At 37.1% G+C, this 16439-nt stretch overlaps 1 protein-coding gene across 7 annotated transcripts in view; it reads right to left on the reverse strand.

The window, feature by feature from the left end:
* Positions 1-16439, reverse strand: part of RAPGEF2 (Rap guanine nucleotide exchange factor 2) — a 188664-nt gene that overhangs the window by 102770 nt on the left and 69455 nt on the right. For all 7 annotated transcript variants that reach the window (XM_074822922.1, XM_074822924.1, XM_074822916.1 and 4 more), the window contains one exon: positions 8095-8178. In XM_074822922.1, coding sequence (XP_074679023.1) covers positions 8095-8178 — 84 coding nt within the window. The remainder of the gene's footprint in view (positions 1-8094; positions 8179-16439) is intronic.

The raw sequence follows: 16439 nt of genomic DNA on the forward strand, positions 1-16439 counted from the left end.
AACCTGAAATTTTACAAAGAAGATACCAGTATAAGTGACAACTGTTGAAATTAAAATACTATAACAATTATAATGTATGGAAGAACAATAAAAGCAAAAGCAAAGATGAACAATGTTTCCAGGATTAATTAGATGTTGTTCTCAATTACTTCAAATTGTGCCACGCTCCATTAGAAACCCTAATGCTGGGATTAGAAAGGTGTCTCTAGCCAATGAAACAAAAAATAAGCTAAAGAGTCAGCAATATCAATTAAGTCAGCAGGTATCAACTAAGCAACAAAATTTTTCAACACTGAGAATATATCAACATCTCCAGGAAAAACACGTTTTCAGTGAAATTAATGTTTTTCCTGTCCACCCTAGAGAACATTCTAAAACATTCCCAGAAAAAAAAAAGAAAAAAGCAGCCCATAATTGCAGCACATTTTTCAAATACTAAATAGTCATAATTTTAACATTTAAAAAAATGGGATGTGAGAGTTGGTATCATTCATTGATGTCAAAGACTATATTTCCTCTATCAGCTACCTTCAAGGATTCTCTCCTTTTCTCTGCTTTCTTTCTGCTAAAAGATTATCCCACATGAATCCAGTCTGTTAAACCCCTCTACTTAATTTTAATTTTTCCTTAAGGTCCTTTCCAGTTACTTTGAGCTATTAAGATACATTCATGCTTACACAGAAAAATTCTACTGCCTGTGTGACCTCAAATTTTATTTTTCCTTAGAACTGGCTATATCCCATACTCGTATTACACAAACATTTTTATTATACTTATTCTATATAGCAAGTGCAAAAATCATTTAAAATGGTTCACAGGTGGGACTTGCTATAAAAGCAGTGGTTCAGATTTATACTGTTACATACTTTGTTTCTATGCTCCATATCACAAATTCCTAAGCATAATTTTGTCATTAAAACAGATACATTTAACTTTTTAGTATTTTTACACAATTGTGTTTTCAATGGGGAAGATAAACATCACTGACCTGAATAAAGGACAACCTAAGAAAAGCCTTCTTCAACTTTTTTTTGTTTTGTTTTGATGTAGCAACAGTGGCAGGAAATGCCACCTTGACTTCACTTACCATGTGTGAAACAATGAAAGACTGGACCAGAGCAAGGACTCGAATCTACAAGCTCTACACCATCAATTAATGGTGTCTCCCCTATAGAAAGTGTATGAAGTTGTTCTGAACATTACACCAATGCACTTGAGCATCAGCAGGTGATCCAGACCATCTCAAGTGCCTCATCAGGTCTTTCATATGGAAAGGGGAGACAGAAGCATGTAGCTCTAGGAAATACACCTAGAAACTAGTACAAGGCTTGCATTTGTGAGGGCCTCCGAAGTTGGCTTGTCTCCTACCATGAGCACTTCCATCCCTGAAAACCTCCCCCATGTTAAGAGGAATCAGAAATATTCAGGCTCACTTCAAAGTTATTCAGGTCATTTGACACTTTCTGCTTCGTTGTTACCTTCTCATCTCCTCAATTCAAACTTGGAAGAAAGCCTCACTATGCTAGATTTCTATTTTTATTTTCAAAAGATGCCAGCGTAATAGATTAAGTCTCTTAACATTTTATCAGCCATGCAAGAGGAAAATTCCAGTAGCGTTATAATTGTTTTGACAGGAACAATGCCAGACACCACCCAATCTCATCATTTAGGAACTGTGTCCTCTTTATTTCCCAACACCTTGGATACTGGCAGCGCACTTAGATGACTAATTTCAAACCTCACAGAAATCTTAAATTATTCAGCAGAACAGGAGACAGGTGGGATAAAGCAAAATGTACGTAATACCAAACTCATTTTGTTGCAAAAATCATTTTAAGTATTCATATTTAAAAAAACCTGTACACCAATTTCTGCAAAGAGTAAGGACAGTTTCAGATGACGTTACTGGTACAACTAGCATGTGCTCTGCATCACGAACTTTGCTGTAACAGCAGGTGACATGACAAAACAAGGTCCTGATAATTTATGGCTCAACTAATGCAGCTACAGCCAGAGCTGACTGTGTCTAAGTGAGGAAGCCAGATTCAGAGCGCTTGAAACCCTCCCTGCATGCCCTCCCTGCTAGCCAACACTCAGGGAGCCAAGTTGGGGGACAGACCCATGGCAGCTCCAGCTCCTCTGGCACCTCACGAGGAAGAAGGCAATGCCACGCATTAGCGAGCTCCAGGCTTCACTGATATCACTGGCCATGATATCAACAGGAGATGAACAGATTCAAGGTAGATGGCCAGATCAGACACTCCCAATAAAATGCTACCTCTTGTAAGCAAGCTTTTATTTTCTCCAGGAGTTTGAGTCTCAAAAGTAATCACAGTAACATGCATTTTGTGCTTACAGGTAACAGTATTTGTGTATATTGGTCACTCTCTTCCAGTTAAAACACCAGTTTTGTTTTGTTACCTCATAAGTATCAGCCAACAATAGCCATTATTAATAAACACTATATTGCAAATATGTTAAGGTCATACATTCAGAGAAGGATTTTATCGTTGTGATTAAAGCTATCAGTATCATTTTATTCACTGAAAAGGTCAATCAAAGACAGTTCTCTATTCAAAATATAAAAGGTATCAGTTAGATATATGTAAACCACACCAAACAGCATGTCCCAGGTATCACAAAAATTAGGAAGTTATTTCAGGATACATAGAGCTGTATAAATGCATGTACATAGCCAGGAGCTCTGCTCCAGCACTATTATACTCACATGCATTACCTGTCAAAATTTAAAAACCAAATTGCCAAAATCCTCAACACAGTTTCTTCTGAGAGAGGTTACTTTCTTAAGTTAATCAGGACACACTTGGATGAGGACAAATCATTTCTGCACAAATTGAGTTTTGTTATTGCTTTAAACACATTCAAAACAAGTCCCTAATTTCTTCGGTGGCTCTCCAGTAGAATTTGATATTCCATTTCACTTTCTAACTTGTTTTAGTGTAGGAAGAACCAGAGGGCTAAATCATCAATATTTAAATAGATACATCCCTTTTAATTTTTGAGGACAGAAAAACCAGATGTTCTCTCAACTTCAAAACTTAATCTTTTAATTAGAGGAAAAAGCTTAAATAAATGCTCTCGTGTGTAAAACCTGTGAACTTGCCAAAGGGAGAGCAGCTCTCCATCACCATACGAAGTGGTGAGGAGAGAACTGGTCGGTTGTGGCAGTAAGGAAGGAAAAGAAGAGGCTACAGCAAGCAAAGAGTGTAGATGAGTGAGTAGTTAAAGCAAGAGCAAAGACGGGCTTGCACGTGGAAAGTCAGCACAGCACACACCACCTAGATGATTTCAAAAGAATTCTAGGAAAAAAGCAGAAAAACCTAAACACCAGAGCCTACTGGTCTGAGACAAACTGCCCAGCAATTCTGTATTTTGTTGTTGCTAAGAGTTCGTTGCATCCTTCAGTTGTGAAGGCCACAGACAAGCATGAGGTTAGCTGTGAGAGATCTAGGAGATGTTTTTGTAGTGTAGCTTCAAAAGCTTTCATCAAATAAGATGAAAGACCATGGTAAAATTTAGATGGTAAAAACTAGAATCAAAGTCCTGGACCAAAAACCACATGGGAGGTCCGAGCAGATGAGCAAATGAAATGAGAGCATGAGGCAGACCTAGGGATGCTGGAGGCCATTCCAAAAGATATTTTGAGGGACTGTCATATGACTGCTGTCGGTGACCACGTGAAAACACAGGGGAGACAGGACAACCTTCAGGGAATTGTACCTCATCCTACCATGTGAACTGCTCTCAGGGTACAGATACTCGGGGGAAACAGGGAGGGGACCAAGTGTTAATTTGTGCTAGTTTGGTGGTCATCATGGGAGGGGGGAATTAGGGAATGTTTAGTTTGACAATAATATGTGCTTGATATGTTAACAGAAAAGAACAAGTCTGAAAACTGTTAATAGCAAAATACTGGGAATATTGAGGGGGGGGAAATCTTCTTCACATTAAGATGTCAGAATAAATTTCACTGTTGCAATTTACAGAAATTAAATAGGAGAATAAGATTAATCTTTAATTCCTGTTACCAAAAATATGGCAGCATTAATTGTTCAGGTCAAAATTCTTTAAAACTCTGAATTGTAAATTTTCCCAAAATAATAAGTTAACTGAATAAAATCCAGCCTTATATTATGAACACTGTTTGCTAGCTGATGGCTTGGCATTTCAACAAATACAAGCTAAACTATATTACAATAGGGAAATAAAATGATACTCACGCTATTTTCACAAAACAGGCATGGTTTAGATGTTAAAGTTTCCAAAGCAAGTTACTTGATTTAGGACTTCATGTATTCCAATATTCCATCTTGATTTTTTTTTTTTTAATTTTGAATTAAGGACTTGTCAAGTAGCTAGTTACAAGTAGTGTTACAAGTCACTCAGTATGTTATAGAACTTTGGCAAAATTGCTAGCTATGCCACTCATTTCAAAATATTTCAACTAGCAGTTATTTGACCACATATAGTACACTACAAAGCTACTTATTTTTGGGCTGGTATACTATTACTTATTTCTGGTTTGAGTGAGAAAGCAGGGGGGTGGTCATTTATTATGCTTTTAGACAGCCTGGGGGTTTTTTTTATTTTTTAAGACCTTCTTCTCCAACTACATATTATTTGTGTGCCAAACCTAGTCATCACTCACTCTCCCCAAAGAATTTTAAATGGCATCTAACACTAGGAATCAAAGATGTGGAAACAATGATTTGGAAGAAAAAAAAAAAGTTTACCTGACATAAGATACACAACAAAAGAGCATTTCCGGTGTTACCTACCAACCAGTCTGAGGATGCTGTATCTGAAACTAATGAAACTAAATTAGCTAAGAGAGGCCCCAAATGAAAATAATACGCTGAGTATATGCAGTCAAATGCACTAAGGTACTTCCAAGTTTCAGCTATAAATCTGATGATAGCACTCCATCCTGTTCCTTATAGGCTCACATGCCAACAGCCACGAAGTTAAGAGTAGGATGGAATTCAGCACAGGACTGAGAAAACACCTCCAAGATTGCAGGCAGACTTATTCACTAGGGCTATCTGAATTACCCTAACTAGGTGCTACTTTAACCCTGGCTTGTACAGATATCCATTTTAAGAATGAAATCCAATAAACAATAATAAATACTCTTGAAATTCGGGGTGGGGGGGTGCAGGGGAGGGCGGGAACATGTATTTTCTATTAAATTTGACCTGCTACTGCCCAGCCAAGCTTGACAAAGCCAGAAGTATGGGCAAGGGGAAGCCCACAGTCTAAGCAGCAGCGGCAGCTCCCAAGGACCTGTTGGGAGAGCTGGATGCCGTTCAGAGAACTTGTGCAAAGGAATTACTGCAGGTGCATGGGGCAGACTCTCAAAAAAACAGAGAATAATGTTAAGGTAGGAAAAAAAATGAGTAGTTTTGCATGGTGAAATGTTTGGGGATCAGAGGGATGGATTACCCTAATCTCTGGGAAAAGTTAGGGAAACAAGAATTTTCTGAGTCACTCAGATTTGGGGAGAGGAACATACTTCTTGCTTTCAGCTCCTACACAGACTTCTCAGCTCCATCCTGCTCTCTTACTCACAAGCTTCACATGTTGCAAAATTATTTCCTAGTGGCTTTCTAGATGGGCAAATTCAAAATGGATTAAACTGGAAAAAAAACACTAAAATAGTCTAAGCATGAATTTACAATAAGTTTACTCAAATGATAATGCTTTGGCCAAACAAGATCAAAGTTAGATGATCTCTACCTGACAATGTTTAGGTCTCTTCCTATTACCTGACGTCAATGATGCATCAGGACATGCTCCATTTGCTAAAGTATAGCAAATTCATCTTAACAGCATAAGACATCAGGACTTCCAAATTATCTTTAAAAGGCTCTTGAACTTATCACTCCCTGTATGTGTAAGTCGTCAAGTTTAAGCAAACAGTTATCCAGTAACTGCGCTTTGCCCACTTTTGACACTGATCTAGATTTCAAAATACCACCCTATCAGCTTTTTCTGGACAGCAGCCTTTTCAGGAGGTCTCACTTCCTCTTTTCTAGAGGACTATAAAATTTTACTTTAGTATTGCTGCTAATCAGTCTCTTCTGCCCAGTCTGTATATCTGAGCAGCTTACCGTTTCCTTGTGAGCAATTCATTGGCAGCATAAGTAAAGCTGAACAACTTAGTTTTCTTCTTAAGACTTTGTTTTTAAAAAAATAATAATAAAAAAAATCACTTACTACCCACCAGTATTCCAAATCAGAAATTTAACCTGGGTGGCCTCTCACTTTTCCCAAGTTTCTTATTCATGCATGAGCCCAAGGCTCAGATATTGCAGCTTACACATTTACAAAGTAAAAATCCTGATTAGCCTTATCCTAAACTTAAATAAGGCCCTCATCTACACTTTAATAACCTAGCTTCTGAGCAGAAAGCTTCTCACTAGAATGACTCTGGTTTTGCTCTCCAAAAATACTTTCTATCTTGTATCATTAAAGTTTAAGTTTGCTTTCATGGACTTATGTTATCTTTGTTAATTAACAAATTCTCTCTTGCATTTGCTTCCCAAGACACAAGCTTTGGCAGCTACTTGACTCCATCCACAACTAAGAAACTTTTTCTAACGCCAAATTCCACATTTGCAATTCACCAAGATCTCAGACACTGTCCCGTCCCAGATGTCATTTCTGAATTTCTCCAGGTGAACAGCCTCTAAACACTCTGCTTAGAGTCACAGGACCTGTAATTTTCTGTTCATTCTTCCAGAAAGAATCTCAAGCTCATTGTTTATCTTATTAAATCTCACCTCTCATCAAGTGTCAAAAGATGTCTGAAGCACAAGCATTGTAATTCAAAGGAACAGAAGATTCTTGCCACAGACTATATACAACCACCCTACATTAATTCAGATATCATATATCCCTTCTCCTGGCATCTAAAAGTAGTACTTTCTGCCAGCTTTTTTTCTGGCATTGCCTGTTCATGGATGACATATGGGACAATTTTCTTCCATCTGCCGGAAGCAGGGATCCTATAATCTGTTGTTGTGCTACTTTTTACAATAACCATTTTTGCACCTTTAGCATATACTGTTTGATGGCACATCAAATAAACCATTTTATCAGCAGCACCTGTCCTTTACAGATGCAAGATAATTGCTTACACCAAGAACATGCCACCATCATCAAATGGAAGTCTCAAGACTGGCATTGCTCTCCCACTGAAAGGCAGATTTGAACATCTAATTGTTCATATACCAACCAACACTAGCTCTGAAGGGGTTTCCCACTGTTTAAAACTGTAAGGAAGTCTCCAGTGCTTTCATTCTCATCATACCATACAGAGATGGGTCATTCTTTCACTCCACCTTTCACAAATTTTATTACCTGCTATTTACTTCAAAGGAGCCTTTTACAGTAGTCTGAATGAGTAGGTATATAGCAGCATTTTCAAGTGATTCTGCTCTGCTTCCACTAAAATGATCAAGCTCAGTCACCTTAGTCTAAAATCCTTGCAGTCATTTGCATTTTTTTCCATAGTTCAAAATAATTAAATTTTTCACTATAGCAATATAAATTTTGAACGTGTCACACTCAAACTTATCATTTTCCATGTAAAATACCACCCTTCATTGCAAATCCATTTACATGAAGCACAACTTTAAACAGAAATGGCAAAACTGGCAGTAACATGATCTAAGCATATGCTAAAACATGCACCGAAGACTTGTGCACGGTAAGTAAAGCCTCAGGAAAACATCATAAGCTCTAGTGCACTCTGATTTGAAGTTTGATTACTCACAAGAACATATTACTCGGTACTTCATTCAATTTGTCAGGTTTTTGGTGGTTTTATTTTTAAATTGACAGCATTTGCATGACACTTTGGATGTTTGTACGCTGTCCACAATGATGGGCTTTCAATTCTAGCTATGGGCATAAAACAGTTACCACAGCTAGTAAAGGTAGGAAGTGTGTTTATGTATGTACTTCTGTGTTTCATTAAGCGTAAGACATTACCTTCTAATTCTAAATATTCTCTACATCTCATGATTTATGTTTAAAATACAAAATGCAGTACATTGATAGCTGACATACCTGCTCCTCGGAAGAAACATAGATTCTTTAATGAAGACTGAACCAGACAGCAGAATATACCAACAGGTACCAATATCATCAGGGCTGGGGGGGGGAAAGAAAAAAAAAAGAGGACATAGTTTAAGACACTTGATTTAAGTTACTTATAGCACTACCAAATTTGCAGTACGAAGAACATCAAAGAGGCAAAAATGCTCAAAATTATGGAAGAAAGCCACAGTTCAATCATTTACAAAGCAAGTCCATAAACTATTCTAATTTCCACCTGCAAATATATACATTATTAGAATACCTCATTTCATTTACTTCACTTTTTAAAAGCATGCATCTATCCATTTAGTAACAGCACAAATCCAATGAAATATAATTGAAAGTGATTAAAATGAAGTCAAGCTACAGTAGATGTATTGTGTTCTGTTGAATCCATTACTTTCCTCTTGCTGAAGAGAACTGTAGCATCTTCCCCTCTATAAATAAGGCTTCTTTTACTTATTCTAGCCATTTCCTTCTTCACCCTTTCTTCAAGACAGAAATTTGCCTTTCACCCTCAGTCTGCTTTCCTACAAGGTAAGAGGGCATTGGATACATTTGCAGATCGCAAACCTACATCAAATTTGTTAGCCAACTTTTGCTGCTACTATGCGCTGCCCTTTTCATGCCTCTTCCTGGCACAAGAGTAAATTCCCCATAAAAAGGATGTAGAGTTTCTTTTCCCCTCTCTTTATCCTATAGAGGAACCAGATGAGGGCTTTGTCATCCGGGTCCAGTTCTGTAGAATGAGATCTTGCTCCTTGAGTAATATAAAATCCTTTCCATAGGCTTAGACTTTTCTTCGATAAGTTCAAACAATGTTTAGACAGGAAAATAAAATAGTTTAAGGTTACTAGAAATAGCTGCAGTAGAAGTCTTGTGCCATTTCAACAGTCCACACTGAGAATATCTGTACTTTACTTCAGTTTTTACCACTCCTGCTTCTTCCAAAGAAACTCACTAATGGGATTCAAGTACGTCATTATGAACTGCACTAGCATTCTTATCTGAAAACCACATCCCTAGTGACACTAAGAGATGCAGATTACTTAATTAATCTGTAGCACCTTCATTTTTTAAATTACATGTCTCAAGTCTTTAGCAACAATTAGTTCTAACTTCAAGCAAGAACAGCCCACATCTTTTAATGGTGATGACAGCATAGTATTAAAACCCAATCTTAAATCTAAGCAGGCTATGTACATGTTAGCAGCGTGTTTTCCATTTGAAGAACTTCAATTTAAGAAGTACCTACACAGCAGGGTCCTCAAAACAAGAGTGCCATTTCCTCAGCACTCACTGTATTACACTTTCTAAAAGGAAAGCTGAAGTTAGAAAGAGAGGGAGGGAGCTGGCCTAAAACAGCTGAAAGCAAAACAGCAAACCATCCAATCTAAAAACATGCTCCATTTCTATTTTGTACTCTGTACTATAACCATGAGAGAAAGGACAAACATCAGAAACAGGGAGAATTAATAGAGGAAATTGAGGACACACTCTATGACCAAGAACTAAGATGATGCAGCCTGTATTTCTTTTCTATCAGCCTATGACCTGACCAGTGAAGCCACACTGGTCAGCCACACCCACCAGTGAAGACTTAACATCTTCAAAATGAAGACTTAAGGAAATATTTATACTGATTGACACTAGAAAATGAAGCAATAACATGGTGTCACAGTTAAAACAACAAACCATTTTGATTCAACTACATAGTTGAAGTAAATCATTATTTACATAGTTGAAGCTGCCTTTTCTGAAGTGTGCTTCACATGCTTGCTTCTCACATGGACCTGTATTGCCCTCAAAGTTGTTAGTCTAGAAAAATCAACATTGTACATAAGTACAGAGAACGAGGTTAAAGCAGGTAAACTCAAGAAAATCACCACGTCAAAGAAATATAATTCTCAAAAGCATAAACATGCACCTGAATTAAGTCACACCTTTAAACACTCTTCCCCCCAGATGAGTCTGAAGTTGACAGGCGTACAACTGTCATTGCTGCTGAACTGCAAGTCTGTTGGGTTTTTTGTTGTTTCTGTTTTTTAATAGATGCCATTCTAAGTACAAATATTCTGTACTAATTCACACAGTTGAAAGTTTTTAAAATATTTTCAGCAGTGACTACAAACTGATTTCCCAAATTCCTGGGAAGTAATTCTATTAGTACGTCAATAATTTTTCCATGTGCATTACAGTGCATTATATTATCACATAAGTTTTGTGGGGTTGTGGTTTGTTGTGTTTTTTTTTTCTTTTCCTAAAAATTGACAGTTTCACTAAGTCTAAAAGTATAGTCTGATAGCAAAGAACCTCATCTGGGGTCACAGGCTTTATGACACTAAAGCAAAAGTAATTTAGAAGAACTGTTTATACTTCTACAGAAAGTCATTTCCAAGGATAAAGTAAATAAAGCAAAAATAAAAAAAATATTTAAAACAATAGAAAATATTTTAACTTTTGCAAACCTACTAATATACAAGCTTTTATTTCCCTCCTTTACGAGCTGATGGACTATTTTAAATACTCTGTCAAATCCCCTGTTTGTAAGGGGCTTTAGTTATCTTTTCTCACTGGAGAACTTTTATCTCCAAAGAGAAAGGCAGCCACTGGCTTTCACAAGCACCAGTCAATATGTTCAATACTCAAATTCTTAATGCTACTTTTGAATCTACCTTTGAATCATTTAACAAACAGCTAGAATGATACATTTAACTGCAGTAGTTTAAGTTTTCTTATCTGATCACACACAGCATGACTTGTCACTCAGTTTGATCTTTTTTTGCCAGTTCACAGGTTTATCCACATTCTTTGCAAGTTAGCTCTTCAACAGTTGTTGCTCCTTCTCACTGACCTGTCATGAACATCATACTTTATCCACTTTATATATAATCAAAAGAAGCATCTGGTCATTTGACAGCTGAAAGTGCTGATTAAAAAAATAAATCAAACTTTAGGAATACCATGTGATTGGTTTTATTTTCCTTTTGCTTTGTGTGTACTTTGAGAACTGTTCTTATTTTACAGTCATGGTTGAGAATTTCTAAATTCTAAGGTACTTGTATCATGCATATCTACTGAACTCAACTCCTTAACTATCTAAATAAATAAAAAAAAAAATCTTCAATATTCATGTGTCACAGTAGTGAAAGATTGTGGGGTATATTCCCCAAAACACACTGCGTATAATTTTAAACTTTCATTGCCAGACAAAACATCATACCAAAACCAAGACAGTCTTCAAGAGCAAAGAACACTGATCGATTTTCATTCTCTTCGTTTTTACAACTAACATCATCTTAATATAGTCTTGAACAAAACATCTGAAAAAACCCACATGTATAGCAAATACATTCCTTCCTCCAGAACACACATGCTTCTCTCAAAAAAACCCACAAACAAATGAAAGACTGAACTGTTCTTTTCATATGAAAATATATTTAACTCCTGCACTCTCAACACTTACTACACTCTGTTGTTTAGAATTAAGCCTCAACAAAGCCATTTGGCAGCCAGCTTTTGCTAGACAGTACTGTTACAAAAAACACGTGCGATTCTTTCATTTTAAGGATCCTTGGCTTTCCATAATCCTATTCAAACATCAGGTGGCTTTCAATCAAATTTCCATGTTTTCTGTACTACACTTGACATTTGTTCATCAACAATGTATTTGCATTCTTTAGGACTTTTGTGCCTGTAATGAAGGACAGAAGGAGCCTATACTGAACTACAAAAGCACTTCTTCAAGCCATCTGAGGACTCATGCAAATACCATTTTACCCAATGTAGAATACTCACATTTGAAAGGTTTTATTTGCAATCGCATTTTACACTTTGTTTTTAAACATCAAAATTGAATTCTAGAGAATAAATCTAAACCTAATTATGGTGTTTTCTTTCACTGATAGAATACTGCCTACCACTAGCAGCCCACTGAGGTATCTAGAAACTGCGTTTGTCCTCCTAAAGAGGTTTCTGCTGTCAAAGAGATGACAGACAACGAATTGTGCTTAAAAGGGTTCTTTTGTGGACAGAATACATCCCTGACTGGGTTTGCAGGAGGGTATTAACTCCATGTAAGCACTTCATCCAGAATTAGCTGAAGCAGGATGGATGCTAATAGCTTCCCCTCCAAAATCATCCTTAGAGGGAGATGGGGCAGGGGGGTTTGGCCTAGGGACAGTTGAGGGGAGAGTCCATTAGCAGCTGTCAGTCAAACTGGTGTAGAAGGAAAATACATTTGCTTAGGTAAGATCTTTCCAACGACTAGTTTTTTATGGGTGCCACTACTGCCACCACCACCACTGAAGCAGCAGCTGTCAGACACTAGGAGACTGGAACTGCAGTGAACAATCCACATCAGGCTGAAAGCAAAGCTCACCCAACCCAAGCAAACAGCACTTCTGCCCAGTTTTGAGCTACTCCCCCCACTCTCCCCCTCCAGTCTTGCAAGGCTGCATCCACAGCAAGAGTGGAAATACTTGAAATCAGTATTTATTGGCACATGTACATTTCCAAGCAGGCATTCACAGATGATCTTTGCGGGCAAGAAATTAATTTATCTGTTGGCCTTAAGTGACAGACTACCTTGCTTCAAATACGTAAGCCTGGTGGGGTTTTCTTCAGGGTTTTTTTGGGTTGTTTGGGTTTTGTTTGTTTTGTTTCCAGCTTATCTGCTGTTCTTAATACTCATCTGGATGAAACTCAGGACTGTTAAAGTTATATTGCCTACCAAATGCAGTGCAGCTATACACTTTCCTGTTACAGAAGCCAAGATTTATTACCAAGAAAGTAAGATGGCAGAGGCAATTTTTCCTGCAGAGAATCAGAACTAAGTAAACCCAGAAGTCACACATTAAGGGGCAGTCAGAAGAACAAAATCAATACATGCAGTCATTCTGTCCTAGCTATATTAAAGCCAGCAAAAGCCCCAGTGAAGCCTTGGTGACACAACTTTCCATCCATCCTTTACAGAACCAACAGGACTATGGCCAGATTCAAGATGCCAGCTGCACTACAACTGTAACTTGTGATAACACACTAGGATTGGACTAATGCCATATGTCTACATGCACTCAAAGCATTTGACTACAGTGCAGAAGAAAGAGCCTAAAGAGTAAGAGCAGCAAGAAATCTTTGTAGAAGATAGGATTTGTATTCTGTGAAGACACTACAAAAGGACTCAGGTACTAAGATTTAACATTCTTCTCTTGTAACTACTACTATGATAGAGCTACCTACTGATAAAGTTTTCAGAATACTCAGGTTCTAGCAGCAAACTGAAAAGTGCAAAACTGAAAGCCAATACCAAAATAGTCACAAATATGCAGACTTTATTCATAATCTGCGCTTAAGTTAGTTGTACAAAATTTAAATAAAGCTACTTTAAATCTTGACTCTTGTGTTATAGCACTTCTGAGAGCAGGGGATTTCCTGAGGAATCTATATTTAATTTCCCAGAATGCAAGACAGCTTGATTTATGGGAATCCAGGAGCTAGAAACGGAAATCCAGAGACTGGATTGCGATGCCTTCCCATTGCATTTCCTTCCCCAGCTTCCTTGACATATTCCTTTTACACAAAAACCTGCAGCCAGACAGCACACTTCTCTGCTTTGAAAATGACACAAAAACCTGAAGACAGAACTTCGCAAACTGCATAGCTGTCACTCTAAATGTTCTGTTTAGAAACTTCAGTTACATAATTATGCAGTAGCTTACGATGACATCACCAGGCTGTCACTGCTGCTAAGGTTAGACAGCATTTTCAGACTTGAGTCTTCACATATTCTAGCATATGACTGTTCTTTGAGACCTCAGAGGTACTCAAATTTCAAAAATCAGGAAGTGTTTATAAATCTCCAGACTGCCAAGATCCAAGAAGTTTGCAGGCTTTCTCAAAGTCTTCAGCACTTGTATCAAACTCTTCATGGTGTGAGCTATTTATTCCACTGGAAGGGGCAGCTTCTTATCCCCAGACCCCCAACTAGCTACACAGACACTACTTAAAACTGAAGTTTTATTTTCTAATTACAATTATTTTATTTTGATTTAAAGCAATCTGCAGCACTTGTTTACCAGGCTTGTAACTATAAATCTGAATCAATATTAACAGCATATCAAAGAAGCTATGTACAAAAATTAACTTGTTTCAATACGTGTCCCCCACATGTACTGATCTATAAGGCATCTGTCTACAGTAGCACAGGTAGTCCAATTTTAGCTTTTAGATTTCCTGAGCACATAAGATGCTGAAAAGCCTTCCAATATATTCAACCACAATAAAGATTTAAGTCAACCTGTTAAAAGACCCAATAAATCTCAAGTACCTACACCATCTGTAGTGTCTTCCTCTATCCTAACAAGTCCTGATGCATCACTTTTCATTAAAACTTCTTTAGAAATAGCTACATTTTAACAAGAGCAATCCATTTAATTCTCATTCTTCACCAAGATACAGCACTACTAAAACCTCTGAATTCCAAATCATATTCAGCACATGCTTACCTGTGTGCATTTGGTTCAACTGAGATAATGAACATGATAAACATGTACAGTGGCAAGAATTTGCAGGTGTTTGTGATAACTGCTGTCAAACATGCTTATTTCTGTCAAATAAGAGATCACTTCAGTGCAAAATTCAGCATCTGGACTTGAAAGCACATGTTAAAACAGAAGTCTTTGCTGCTCTGACCACCTTTTGGTTATTGGTTTCTCAGTCTGCTCCTTTAAGACAGCACTAGAAAAAAGCTAAGCAGTATGCAGGTCTCAATGGAAACAAGCATGGAAATGGCTTCCATATAATTACTGCTTTATTCCTTTTGCAGGAGATGTGTCTATCCTGAGACATAAACAGAGGTGTCATTCATTCTCCCTCCAACACTGGACTGGATGGTCCAGCAACACCAGATGCTGGAATGACCCCTAACATAAGTCAAGTATCAGCATCCAGAATTACTTTCCAATTCAGAGGTATTTCCACGCTACTTCATTAAAAAGTCATGAAATTGTTAAGAACAATTTCTTAGTTGTAGAAGAGCTAGTTAGAATTATTGTCTCCATAAATCATTAAAATTCAACCACTAAAGGATTCATTCAAGACTTACATTTAAACTGGTTATAGTACCATTCCTACAAACTATAACATTTGTAACTGCTTTGATAAAAGAACTTATATGACAAACCAAGATGTACCTAGCAGATTACATTTTCATTAAATCATACTCAGTGTTGTTGAAAGTTGACTAAATTTCAGAAAGTAAACACAAAATAATTCAGAACAGACATTGTTCATGCTCCCAGATCTCTACTTGAGAGGAGCAGAAACAATGAAAATTTGACATGTCAGAACTGAGACCTCTTTCAGCCATTTAAGCACTACACAAGAAGAAATTAGAAACAACCTTGCTCTGCAAGCTTATGCTCCATAGGATATTGTTTCAGCAGATTAATCTGTCTGTTCCTCTCTGTTCATTTTGGTTATCCTCTGTATGCAGAAAGCTATAGGTAGTTATTGTTTAGTTGAATAACCATTGCCACAATTAAACATTAGCCCTGAAGTGCCTTGGGATGTCAAACATGTCTTTAGATTTAATGATACTTTCAGGTAGACATCTCCTTGCCTGAAGATCCTGCCCACTAGCACTGTATTGTTGTAACAGAATAACCAGAAAACAGTTTACTCGTATTGTCAGCACTGTCTATAACCCTCCTTTAATAAGCTAGTTAAGCAGTTACGGACATCTGCCAAAGCATTTTAGATGCTCTTGATGACCTTAAGAGGTATACCCCAAACACAGAAGTAAAGCAGATTGGGTACTTAATGCATCAGTCACACACAATTTTCAAACACTTTTTTTTAAATGAACAGATTAAAGTTACATTTATTTTTATTCCTAATCTTCACGCTAAATGTAAGTTAAAATATATCCCATAATTACACTGATAACTCAGGATTTAGAACCTCTAATTTTCACTGAACAGGCATCTTAGAGTGCTTTATTTCAACTGATGTCCATGATTATCTTTTAATAGCGGCCACAAGATGAAAACTGGTGTCTTCTCTCCTGGTAGCAAGAGTGGGAAATCAAGAATGAACTGCAGGAAACAATTCCTTAATATTCATGAAAACAAATAATCAAAAGTATGTTTTTCTTTAGAGTATTTATTTGTATTCTTTTTCACTTCTGAAATAAAATCATTAAAATAAAATAGAAAATTCAGTCAAATCAGAGATTATTGCAGTGTCAGTAATGTGTGTCAGTCTCAGACAGCTGATTAAACAGGCAATCAATAAATACATTATGCAAATATACA

The sequence above is a fragment of the Strix aluco genome, chromosome 4, assembly GCF_031877795.1.
Source record: "Strix aluco isolate bStrAlu1 chromosome 4, bStrAlu1.hap1, whole genome shotgun sequence".
In the NCBI taxonomy this organism is placed as follows: Eukaryota; Metazoa; Chordata; class Aves; order Strigiformes; family Strigidae; genus Strix; species Strix aluco.